Source organism: Eurosta solidaginis, chromosome 1 (assembly GCF_040869045.1).
Source record: "Eurosta solidaginis isolate ZX-2024a chromosome 1, ASM4086904v1, whole genome shotgun sequence".
Classification (NCBI taxonomy): domain Eukaryota; kingdom Metazoa; phylum Arthropoda; class Insecta; order Diptera; family Tephritidae; genus Eurosta; species Eurosta solidaginis.
In genome coordinates this window covers 22,200,170-22,211,665 of record NC_090319.1, presented here as the reverse complement: position 1 = coordinate 22,211,665, position 11,496 = coordinate 22,200,170, and the positions used below count along the sequence as shown (strand labels likewise).

Genomic DNA, 11,496 nt, shown 5'->3' with positions numbered 1-11,496 from the left:
GAAGCGTGTTAAAAAGGCGAACATTTTTTGTTTACGTTATTTCAAAAAAAGTTTTTTTAAAATTCAACTATCAGAAAAAAAAAGAAATTTCAAAATCTACATGGTCTATGAAACTCAACATGATCATTATTTGTTTACAAATTATTTCTTTTTAATGTATTCTGTTTTTTTTTTAACATATTAGAAAAATATTGTGGCAAATGTTGATATCACTATGCTGTTAGTAAATAATCACAACAACAAAAACTGCAAACTAATATAGAAGGCGCAGAATAATATCTCACATACACATATGTAGTCATCAGCTAAGAGCAGAAGTCGACACTCACACATACACACGCATATGGCTAGTAGAAAAGTATAAACTACAAATATACGTGCTTATAGCTGGTAACCAAGCATGAGATACAACTGTTCCCGAAATGACTAGACCTTAGGAAAAGTATGCAAACGACGCAACAGAGAGCATAAAAGCAGCGCAAGCTGAGGAATAATTAATCAGATTGATTTAAGCACGCTATAAGTTGTGAAGTGAAGTATAATTGTGAAATATAATTGTACTACTCCCAAAGTAGTATAATAAAGACCATTTTGCAATACTGAATATTGGAGTTGTTTATTCGACAGTTCAGTGATTCGAACGTTAGCAGAAGATGAATATTAACCAGGATTTCCCTAAAATCGTTACAATATAATCACATAAGCAGATAACCTGATTAACGCGCCCCCGAAAATAGGTTTATAGTTATTAAGGATAAGTATTTTAAGGACTTAAAGCTTGTACTTTGTAACAGTAAAGTTTATAACCAAAAATTTTAATAAAACTTTAAACAAGTTTTGAAAGCAGCTATGATAATTTTGCAAAACTTTTTGAATTTCTGGATTTTTGGAGTAAACAGGATGATATATGTTTCTATATTAATACGATTTCCCATCATCCTATTTGGTTTGGTAAGAGTCGAATTTTCGTAGTGGCAGTGATTTCATCTTTGGTCAACGATCAACGACGCATGATATATGCACGCATGGCTGTTAGCACTTAAAATATAAATAGCGTTCAGCGACTACTAAACGAAAGAAATGTGAGCGCGAATAATTATTTCACTACCTAACGATCTCGGTTTAGTAAAGTATATAGTTAGAAATAAAACCGGCTTTGTTGCTGCGAATTTGGGAATTTTTTCCAACTAAAATGTTCATCCATCCCACTGTGCGATTGCTGAAGCACGTTTTAAAATATCGGGAGAGATATCGAAAGACGCGTTTTAATCTCAGTATCAACAACACGTAAGACAAAATCTAACGTTTCGTTTCTGTCAAGAGAATAAAATAATTTGCAAACACTGGGTTTGGTGGAAACGTGAACGAAAAATTCTGGTTAAGAAACTAGACATCTATAGAAGTAGTACCAATGAATACAACGTAAAGTAGGGGTGTGTAGATACATTACAGATATACTCAAGAATGTGCTACGAGAATGTGTCTTCAGACGTTTGAAAACGCTAGCTAGCGCGAAACCGATGCTCTGCTGATCTATAGGATAAGTTTAGTCTTAACGCTTTTATAGTGAATTATGACCCCAATGAAACTTATCGATAACAATAAAAAAAGAAATTATAAAACTTCTAAAGCGCCTTCTAGCGTTGAAATAATAAGAGATACACGTGAAAAAAGGCGTGAATTCCAAGCATTCTTGAAGTTCGATATACATCTAGAAAGCTTATGTTTTTAAATTGACAACAGCTCACTCAAAGCTTGACTTGAACATAGGCAATATACTAGAAACAAAAAATTTCAGGCTTTTTGAAGACGACTTCTTTGGCTTCTTATCGGTAACAACCGTTTCGATATTCGGTCATTTAATGATATTGAATTACTACCGTCCTGCCCTTGGTATTTAAACGACGAGTTACCTACGGTTTACAGAATGGTTATCGATTTTAAACTGAAGTTTTATTTGTATCTATTACATAACAAATCGATGAGTGATTGTTGACAGTCAAAAATAAGTCGATAACAAATCGCTAACACCACTAATAATCGAAAACTTTTTTAAATTTTCCATAACAAAAAATAAAATATATCGACAAAAAGCGACAACTGTTTGATTATGAATCCATAATACGCTATTAAAAAGTCATAACACGTCGAGGACCTATAAATAACTTTTAAATAACAAATCAACACATTTTTGATAACGCATCGATAGTTTTTTTTTTTTTTTTTGATAAATAACTGATGCAATTTCGATAGTAAATTTACAGCTTTTCGATAAGAATTTTACAAATTTTTTAAAATAGTTCGATAAGTATTAGATAACGCGTTTCGGTTATAACCGAATGACAAATATCAATTATATCAACTAGCTATTTTGGATTGCAATACCGATTTTGCTTATTCACTAAATTAGATTTAACAACGCTAACGATATGCTATTTATACTAGTTTAAGTGGATAAAAGTTATTTTAAAGATAATGCCGTTAAAAACAAACAAACAAAAAATTCGATAAAAAATGGTAAAAGAAAACAAAAAAAAATTATTATCGTTATCGATTTGTTAATATAACGATGCCAAATGCCGTTAATGAATTCTACTAAAGCTTATTAAAAAATGAAATTTTTTGTACGACCACCCTAATAATCATATGTTTACACTATCATCTATCAATTTGCGGATTTATAATGACTCAATTAAAATTTTAATGAAATAATTAAGTTTTCCTTTTCACATAGGGCCACTTGCTTCATTAAGCGAACATCTGTCAGCAGCCCAAAAAAAATTACGCTTTTACAAAAAATAGTTAAAATGGACAGCAACCGTTTCCTCCTTAACTCAAAAGACAATCAAACAAAAAATTAATGCCCAAATACTCATAGATGTTGCACCTTATCAAATATGTGCCTACTTTTGAAAAAGCCATATAAAAAACAATATTGATAAAAATAATAATACCAATAAAAATAATAATAAAAGCCATATTATCTCTTGCTGCAAATGCATCGAAAATAAAATTTTAAATTTTTTGGTGTTTTTAGTTTTCGTAAATTACACTTGTTTACAGCCAAAATGCACCAGGGACGCCATAATGAAATTCCTGTATAATTCCTATGTAAAATCACCCCCTGATTCCGAAAAGCAGGGCTATTTTTAATTCTATGGAAACGTTTTTGAGATATTTACGAATTACCGTTTTTTCAAAAAAAAAAAAAAAAAAAAAAAAAAAAAAAAAAATGGGTCCACTTAATCATATATATCTCAAGAAAGAATTCGGCAATTCCAAACCGGTTTCAAGCTTTTAAAACGTAATAATTTGCTACAAACTGAGCATACAAACTCTATGATCTTATTTTATAATTAACAAAGTTATGTATCTTTTTTTGACGCTTATTTAGATTAGGATCGATTTCTCTTATTAGAAGCCAACAGTAGTTACCCATCATAGCGACATACCAGAATCCTTGATACCGACTTTCAATCATTTTAATTTGCTGGTGAAACCATTCGCCATGCTCGTCACCTTCGTCGCCAAGATTTTGAGGGAAAAAATTTCAATGGGAGTGTAGAAATGAATATTTACTCCTGAAAGAAAACAAAAAAGGTCTCCAATAATTGCCTTTTTGTTTCTATTCCTTTTAGTCACCATGTAGGCACATACACTCTGTATGTAGTTTATTTCTAATAGTGTGGATATGATTTTTAGACGCGCTTTTGAAAGCATAGTAAAATTTTTTCGGATTTTTACAGTATTTGTTTTTAATACTTCCGCTGTTACTATTATATCAATATGATTATATGTATTTAATTAGCGAGCTTTGCTCATATTGCTTTATACAATGGTTTTTGTTATTGATATTAGAGAAAAATTGTAAAGTTTACAAACGGTGATGGTTACTAGGACATGTTTCTGAATTTCACTTCTTCATCAGCTAGCTTTTCGGGAGCTGAGCTTTGAACTCGAATCTCCAACATTCATATCAGTGCAAAGGCAAATGCCTTGAGCTACTAAGCCATATGATTCGAGTTCAATGCTCAGCTCCCGAAAAGCTAGCTGATGAAGAAGTGAAATTCAGAAACATGTCCTAGTAACCATCACCGTTTGTAAACTTTACAATTTTTCTCTAATATCAATAACAAAAACCATTATATAAAGCAATATGAGCAAAGCTCGCTAATTAAATACATATGATCATATTGATATAATAGTAACAGCGGAAGTATTAAAAACAAATACTGTAAAAATCCGAACAAATGTTACTATGGCGCCTCTGGTGCATAAAAAAAATTGGAATTTGTGATCCAGTGTTATTGAATATAATTGATTTTTGATTCTCATTTGTTACATTGACAATAAAACTCGAAGCACCAAGCAAAACCGACTGGATTATTCACTTGATTAAGCATTCAATAAAGCAATAACGAGATAATTAAGAAAATGTATTTTGCATGGAAGAGGGAGTTCAATCAGGGCTTTAAAAAGAAAACTTGACTAGTTATTTCATCAAGCCTCTGTGTGAAATTGATAATAGACTCACAACAACTTAGAGTGCTTTATTCTGTTACACCGATCTTCAGAAAGATAAAACTAGGGTACATCTAAAAAAAGATCACATGCTTTGTAAAAAAAAATGCTAACAAAATTTCAAACTTGGGTTCAACGTGGTCATATTAAATCATTTCCGACACGTTCGAGACAGTTACTCAATCTACGATTCTTGTTTCCAAAACTTACCGTATTTACATATTGTGGCGAATATTAGCATCACTATGCTGTTAGTAAATAATCACAACAACAAAAACAGCAAGCAGCCACTCTTATGTATATGTACACATTAAGGCAAGCAACACTTAAGCCCGAGTTAAAGTTGACATAGTCATAACCATATTTTTACTTATCCATATCAAATGGGCATCAGTTATTGGTGCATTACCCTAAAAATCGTGAAAATTTCATAAAAATGAAGAAAACGCAAAAAATTGCAAGCATATACCACAAAAAAATAAGTTTCTTAGTCAAAACGTATCCAAAACAATAAATAAAATCTACAAAAAGTTAATAAATTCCCCAACTCAAATATGTTTAGTTTATGGATATGGCGAAAAACTAAAAACCAATTGGTTGGCTATGGTATGGTTACGTCATGGCATGGCACCATTAACCGATTACATTGATTTCCGTAAGGTTGGTTATGGTTAAGTCACCATTAACTGGCCCTTTATGTACATAGAAGGCGACGAAGAATATCTCACATACACATATGTAGTCATCAGCTAAGAGAAAAAGTAATTACTCACACATACACACGCATATGGCTGGAAGAAAAGCATGAACTAAAAATATACATGTAACGGGTAACCAAGCATGAGTTGCAGATGTTCTAGAACATAAGATCGTGAAACGACTAGACCTTAGGAGAATTGGCGAACGAGATAACCGATAGTATAAAAGCAGCGTAAGCTGAAGAATTAGTAATCAGTTTGATTTAAAACACGCTGCTGTGAAGTACGTGGTATTGAAGTATACTTGTACTACTTCCAATGTGGCCCAAAAAAAGACAATTTGACAATACTGAATATTGGAGTTATTTATTCGACAGTTCAGCGATTCAAACGTTAGCAGAAGGTATATAATTATCAAAAAATCCCCAAAATTTGTTATAATGTAATCTACATATATCCAGCAAAGCACCAGCAACATCGAAAACACTTCCCAAAGCCTTCGGGGAGTGCCTAAATCGCTACAAGAAGAACAATAAGCGCTTTACCCTTTAACATCAAACATTTCCTCTTTGCTTTTATCACTTAAGTGCAAGGGCTCTTCTATGACCAATTGATACGTCAGTACTCAACCGCACAAACCAAAGTACATACTAAATAAATCTCATATGCTGTAAGTCTGCTGCTCACTTAAGCTGTCTTGCATGTGCCGCTTGTTTGAGTTATAAATTTGTATATTAATTATTGAAAACTCGCTCATGACAACAATAAATAATTCCATATTGAGATGAACAAAGATTATCGCAAACCACTTTATCTATAAATATTTACATGCATACAACAATATGTAGCAACAAACAAAACAACTAACAATAATAAGCAGATTGTACAGCAAATATTTGCATTGATTGACAATTGTGATTCATTTCAATTATGACGTACAGCCACAGTATGCATACAAACTAACTTTTAATTATTTATGTATGTTAAAAGTGTTTTTAAATAATTATTTAATTTTGATGCAGAGCTTTTCGAAACTGAGACTGTGACTATGTTAGTAAAAGTATTATAAGCGTAATGGTAGCGGTTTAGTCGTTGATCAACGAGCAATGAGACAAAGATAATGCGCGCATTGTTTGTACTAAAGAGTAGATTAATCGGAAGAAATGTAATCTTGAAATGCATAAATAACAAAAAAGGAACAATAATGTGATGCATTTTAAAAAATTTATAAAATATTAACCATTATTTTTATGTATATGGGGTATTCCATCCCATTTCGACCAATTTTGAACCCGACCCCTTTAGAATTGGCTGAAAGTTTTCTTCTTTTTCTAGCTTACGAAAGAAGTTTTTCAAATTTTTTTATCCAACTCAAAAAAAAGTTATGAATTTAAAAAAAAACACCGTTTTTGTTTTCAAAATGCTATAAATTTTAAAGTTTTTTTTTGTAATTTTTCAGTTTTTCGGTAAACGGAAATTTTTGAAAAAGTTATAGCATTTTGAAAAAAAAAACAGCGTTTTCCAACTCAAAATAAGTTTTAATATTTATGTGTGTACAAATATGATATTTATATAGTATTTAGTTATGTTTTATGTTTTAAATACGATGGAAAAATGAATCACAATCGTATTCACAAATGATTCCAAACCATCATTTAATATGATTGCCAATTTTTGTGATTGTAGTAGCATAAGTGTGACAAGAAAAAAAATAAAATTTAGGTATATTCGATTAATGAATACAAAAACAAAAACGTTTAAACAACAATATATCGGCACTCTGATATTTGGGAATATACCTAGCCTTTTGTAGCAATATAGGAGTATTACATATGTACATGGTTTTATGGAATATATTTGAAACTAGACTAAGCATGCGGCTACGCCCCCAAACATTTTTTTTTTTTCAAGTTGGCTGCTGCCTACTACACCGATGATCCTGGGTTCACGCCCAACATCAATAATTTTAGAAACAAGTTTTTTCAATTAGAAGAAAGTTTTACTAAGTGGTGTCGCATATCGAAAGTGATTTAGCACGCACTCCGAATATTTTTCTGCACAGCTTCTCTGTGAAAACTCATCTGCCTTGCAGATGCCATAGGGAGTCGGCATAAAACAAGTATGTCCCTTCCGGCCAATTTGTAGGAAAAATTTAAAAGGAGCACGACATAAATTGGAAGAAAAGCTTGGCCTAAAATCTCTTCGGAGATTATGGCGCCTTACATTTGCTTATATGCATAATTTAGGGACGAGTTTACGTTGAAACAGACAGGCAGAAAGACAGATGGTTTCGATACAAATATTTTCTTTGCCGAATTTTGTTTTCGATGCCAGATTTTTGATTTAGAATAATAAGGACATCTCATCTACTTTTGACACTGTGCATAACACCGAGATTTATATAACATGTTCTGGGTGGTGACGAGAGGGCTTTATTTATTGATTATTTCTATGGCGGAATAGTAAGGGAAGACAAAATTTATGACGCGTTTTTTAGGGCCAAAGTATCATCAGCTACGCACTTATAAATTAAGACGAACTCCTTACAAAGTGGCGTTATCCCAACAGCTGATTGCTTCTTCTTTATAATTTTCCATATATCGCCTTGTACACCAATATGTCAGTTAATCGAAACCAATGCTATTTGTCTTTTGACTTGACGTTCTAATACAAGGCGAATTGGGTTCAATTCGTTTTGTCATCACCTCTTATCAAGGTGAATCCATTACCAGCTGGTGTTATCCTATTGCTTCTTTCTTATATTTTTCAAGCTTCGCCTTGGTAAAAGGCGAATCTGTACAAGGTGATGGCAAAGCGAATTCAACAAATTCGCCGTGAAAAAGAGTGTCAAGTCAAAAGAAAATTTGTATTAATTTCGATTGTTGTACCAGGCGTTGTATGGAAATTAATCAAGAAGAAGCAATCAGCTGTTGGGATAACAAGACCTGGTACTGAATTCGCCTTGCCTTGGTACAACAATATGTCAGTTAATCGAAATCAGTACACGTTGAGTTTGGATTTGACATTCTTCTGCGCGGAAAATTGAGTGCAATTTGCTTTGTCATCACCTGGTATAAAGACGAATATACACAAGGCTAATCTGCACCAAGCGAAATCAACCAATTCGACGTGCAGAAAAATGTCAAGTGAAAGGAAAATTTTCATTGATTTGGATTAACTCACATATTGGTGCACAAGGCGTTGTAAGGAAAATTATTCAGAGGAAGCAATCAGCTGTTGCAATAACAACTCCTGAGGCCCTATTCACTAACTATGAGTTTTGAAATGTACATTTTTCTTTCATACAAATTATATGAAGAAAAAGTGTACATTTTAAAACTCACAGTTACTGAATAGGGCCCCTGGTACCGAATTCGCCTTGGAATATACATAAAAAAGGTAATCTCAAAGCGAATTCAACAAACTCGCTGTGTAGAACAATGTCAAGTCAAAAGAAAAATTTCATTGATTTCGATGAACTGACTTATTATTGTACGGAGGCGTTGTATGGAAAATAATCAAGAAGAAGCAACCATCTGTTGGGATAAAATAATCTAGTATTGAATTCGCTGACTGATATAGATTAGCCTTGGCTTTGGCTGTATGGATATATTTCGTCGAAAGTTGATGGTAAGAGAATATTTTCACAAAAATAAAAACTGAAAAAAATATTGTTTAAAAAAGAATACAATCAATGAAACTAAATAAATAATTACAAAAAAAAAAAAAAAAGGAATAAATAAATACTAGTCAGTGAAAGGAGGATTGATTATATAAAAAGTATTAGAGTACAATAAAAAAAAATGTCAGAATCTGCAAAAGATAGAAAATCATCCGAAAATGCAGGCGAAAAAAAATTATCCGCTAATGCACCGGAAAAATTAAGCTCCCATGTACACATCGATCTCGGAGAAGAAAAACCTCCCGAACTATCTACACAGCGCGAACTTGAGCTTTTGTATGAAGAAATTTCAAAAGACATTAAAAAGAAGGAAGATTGGCGTGATATTAGTGCACATCCCAGTTATACCAAATTATCCATACCATAGTAAGTTTATCTTTAATTTACACCCAGTATTGTTCAAGTATCAAATTACAGTAATTTCTATTACTTAATAGCCACATGAAATGTCGCGAACGCTATCATAATTGTAAAAAAGAATACGAACAACAATTCCAATATGAAATAAATCAAATCATGAATAATTTAAATACAGCGTATGAGGCGGCGCGTTTTAATCGGTATGTTTGAAGATATTTTAATTTTTGTATAATCTTATTTATTGTTATCAATATCTTTTAAGCCATTTATGTATTACAACTCTCTGGCCGCCATTGCACAATCGCAGTGAACTTGCACATACACAGAGATATTATTTTCAATTGAAACCGGCTCAACGTCAACGTTTAAATCAAATATTGAATACGGATTTTAATTGAGCAAACGCTTACTGATTAAGAGCTGCTTAAAATATGTTTTGTCATCATAATTAATTCGGAAATAAATTTAAAAAAATGTTCAAAAAATTTATTTAAATAAATTGAAGTCTAGAGGTACATACACATGTACATATGTAAATAAACAACAGCAAGCAGAAACATAATAGTGGCAATTTTTTATAAAATTTTGCCCGTGAAATTAAAATTTTGTTTTTAGTATTTTACGAAAAAACTTTATGAACTATGTTATTGAAATTATGCAAACCCATGATGTAATAATAAAGAAGATGTCAACAACATAACCTCACATTTAGGTTGCTTCTTTTTCGTATATAATTCCCCAAAAAATTGGTGTTCTGCAAAATTTTTTCTATATTCTTTTGGAGAACACAAAGTTACGTTAATCTTTTTGGCTACGCAATTCTAGTAGCGGGGTATATAGTTATAATATTTCTAGTTAAACGTATTGTAAAATCTACTCCGTAGTAGAACTCAAAGACAGTTCTATATAACCCTCTAAAATATGCATGCCGAACTTGGAAAACGTCAACGGAATGAGAACATCTGTATGTTCATTTCATCATGATGCAAACCTATCAAAAAAATTAAAATTGAAAAAAAAGTTTCGAAAGTTTCAAACTTTCTTATTTGAAGTTTGATTAATGCTTTTGAGTACGCCGTTTTCTTACCCAAAGAATTTTAGTCTAACTAAGTACAATTTACTAAACTTATGCAAACTAGTCTCACAAAGGTTTTCGAAAAAATTTGAAAATTCGAAAGAATTTTACGAAAATTTCGAACTTTTTATTTTGGGTTTGATGAACAGGGCTGCTGAACCCCTATACACTTGTAGCACTTTTGTTTTTGTTTTGCCCTCAATCATAGGCACAGATACAAATTCACACTTCAAATAATGGCGGAACGATACAAGGTGACAGCATGGTGACATACCTACACACATAAATAAGAATTCCATGTACTTTGTTTTTGTAAATTCGATGAACAAATGTCAAAGTCGTACTGCGCCGGAAGTTGATGTATCAAATCAAATAAAAACAAGTAAGGAAGGCTAAGTTCGGGTGTAACCGAACATTACATACTCAGTTGAGAGCTATGGAGACAAAATAAGGAAAATCACCATGTAGGAAAATGAACTTAGGGTAACCCTGGAATGTGGTTGTGTGACATGTGTATCAAATGGAAGGTATTAAAGAGTATTTTAAGAGAGAGTAGGCCATAGTTCTATGGATGGACGCCATTTAGGGATATCGCTATAAAGGTGGACCAGGGCTGCCTCTCGAATGTGTTTGTACGATATGGGTATCAATTGAAAGCTGTTAATGAGTATTTTGAAAAGGAGTGATCCTTAGTTCCATAGGTGGACGCCGTTTCGAGATATCGCCATAAGGGTGGACCAGGGGTGTCTCTAGTTGTAAGATATGGGAATCAAATGAAAGGTGTTACTGAGCATTTTAAGAGGGAGTGGGCATTAGGTCTATAGGTGGACGCCTTTTCGAAATGTAGCCATTAGGGTGGGCCAGGAGTGACTCTAGAATGTGTTTGTATGATATGGGTATCAAATGAAAGATGGTAATGAGTATTTTAAAAGGGAGTAATCCTTAGTTCTATAGGTGGACGCCTTTTCGAGATATCGCCATAAAGGTGGACCAAGGGTGACTCTAGGATGTTTGTACGATATGGGTATCAAACGAAAGGTATTACTGAGCATTTTAAGAGGGAGTGGGAATGAAGTCTATAGGTGGACGCCTTTTCGAGATATCGTCATTAGGGTGGGCCAGGGGTGACTCTAGAATTGTTTGTACGATATGGGTATCAA

The 11,496-nt window shown here is 32.7% G+C and overlaps 1 protein-coding gene across 1 annotated transcript; it reads left to right on the top strand.

Annotated features, from left to right (window-relative positions):
• Window positions 1–8,773: 8,773 nt before the first annotated feature.
• Window positions 8,774–9,811, top strand: LOC137238915 (uncharacterized). Its single transcript, XM_067763940.1, has 3 exons — window positions 8,774–9,267; window positions 9,339–9,461; window positions 9,524–9,811. The coding sequence occupies exons 1-3, from the start codon at window positions 9,023–9,025 to the stop codon at window positions 9,657–9,659; spliced, it is 504 nt and encodes a 167-aa protein (XP_067620041.1). The 5' UTR covers window positions 8,774–9,022; the 3' UTR covers window positions 9,660–9,811.
• The last annotated feature ends 1,685 nt before the right edge of the window (window positions 9,812–11,496 follow it).

Excerpts from the sequence above, each read along its gene's own strand:
- LOC137238915 (XM_067763940.1), top strand. The coding sequence starts at position 9,023 with ATGTCAGAATCTGCAAAAGATAGAAAATCATCCGAAAATGCAGGCGAA. Across the intron at positions 9,268-9,338 it reads ACCAAATTATCCATACCATA|CCACATGAAATGTCGCGAAC; the intron begins GTAAGTTTATCT and ends ATTACTTAATAG. Across the intron at positions 9,462-9,523 it reads GAGGCGGCGCGTTTTAATCG|CCATTTATGTATTACAACTC; the intron begins GTATGTTTGAAG and ends ATATCTTTTAAG.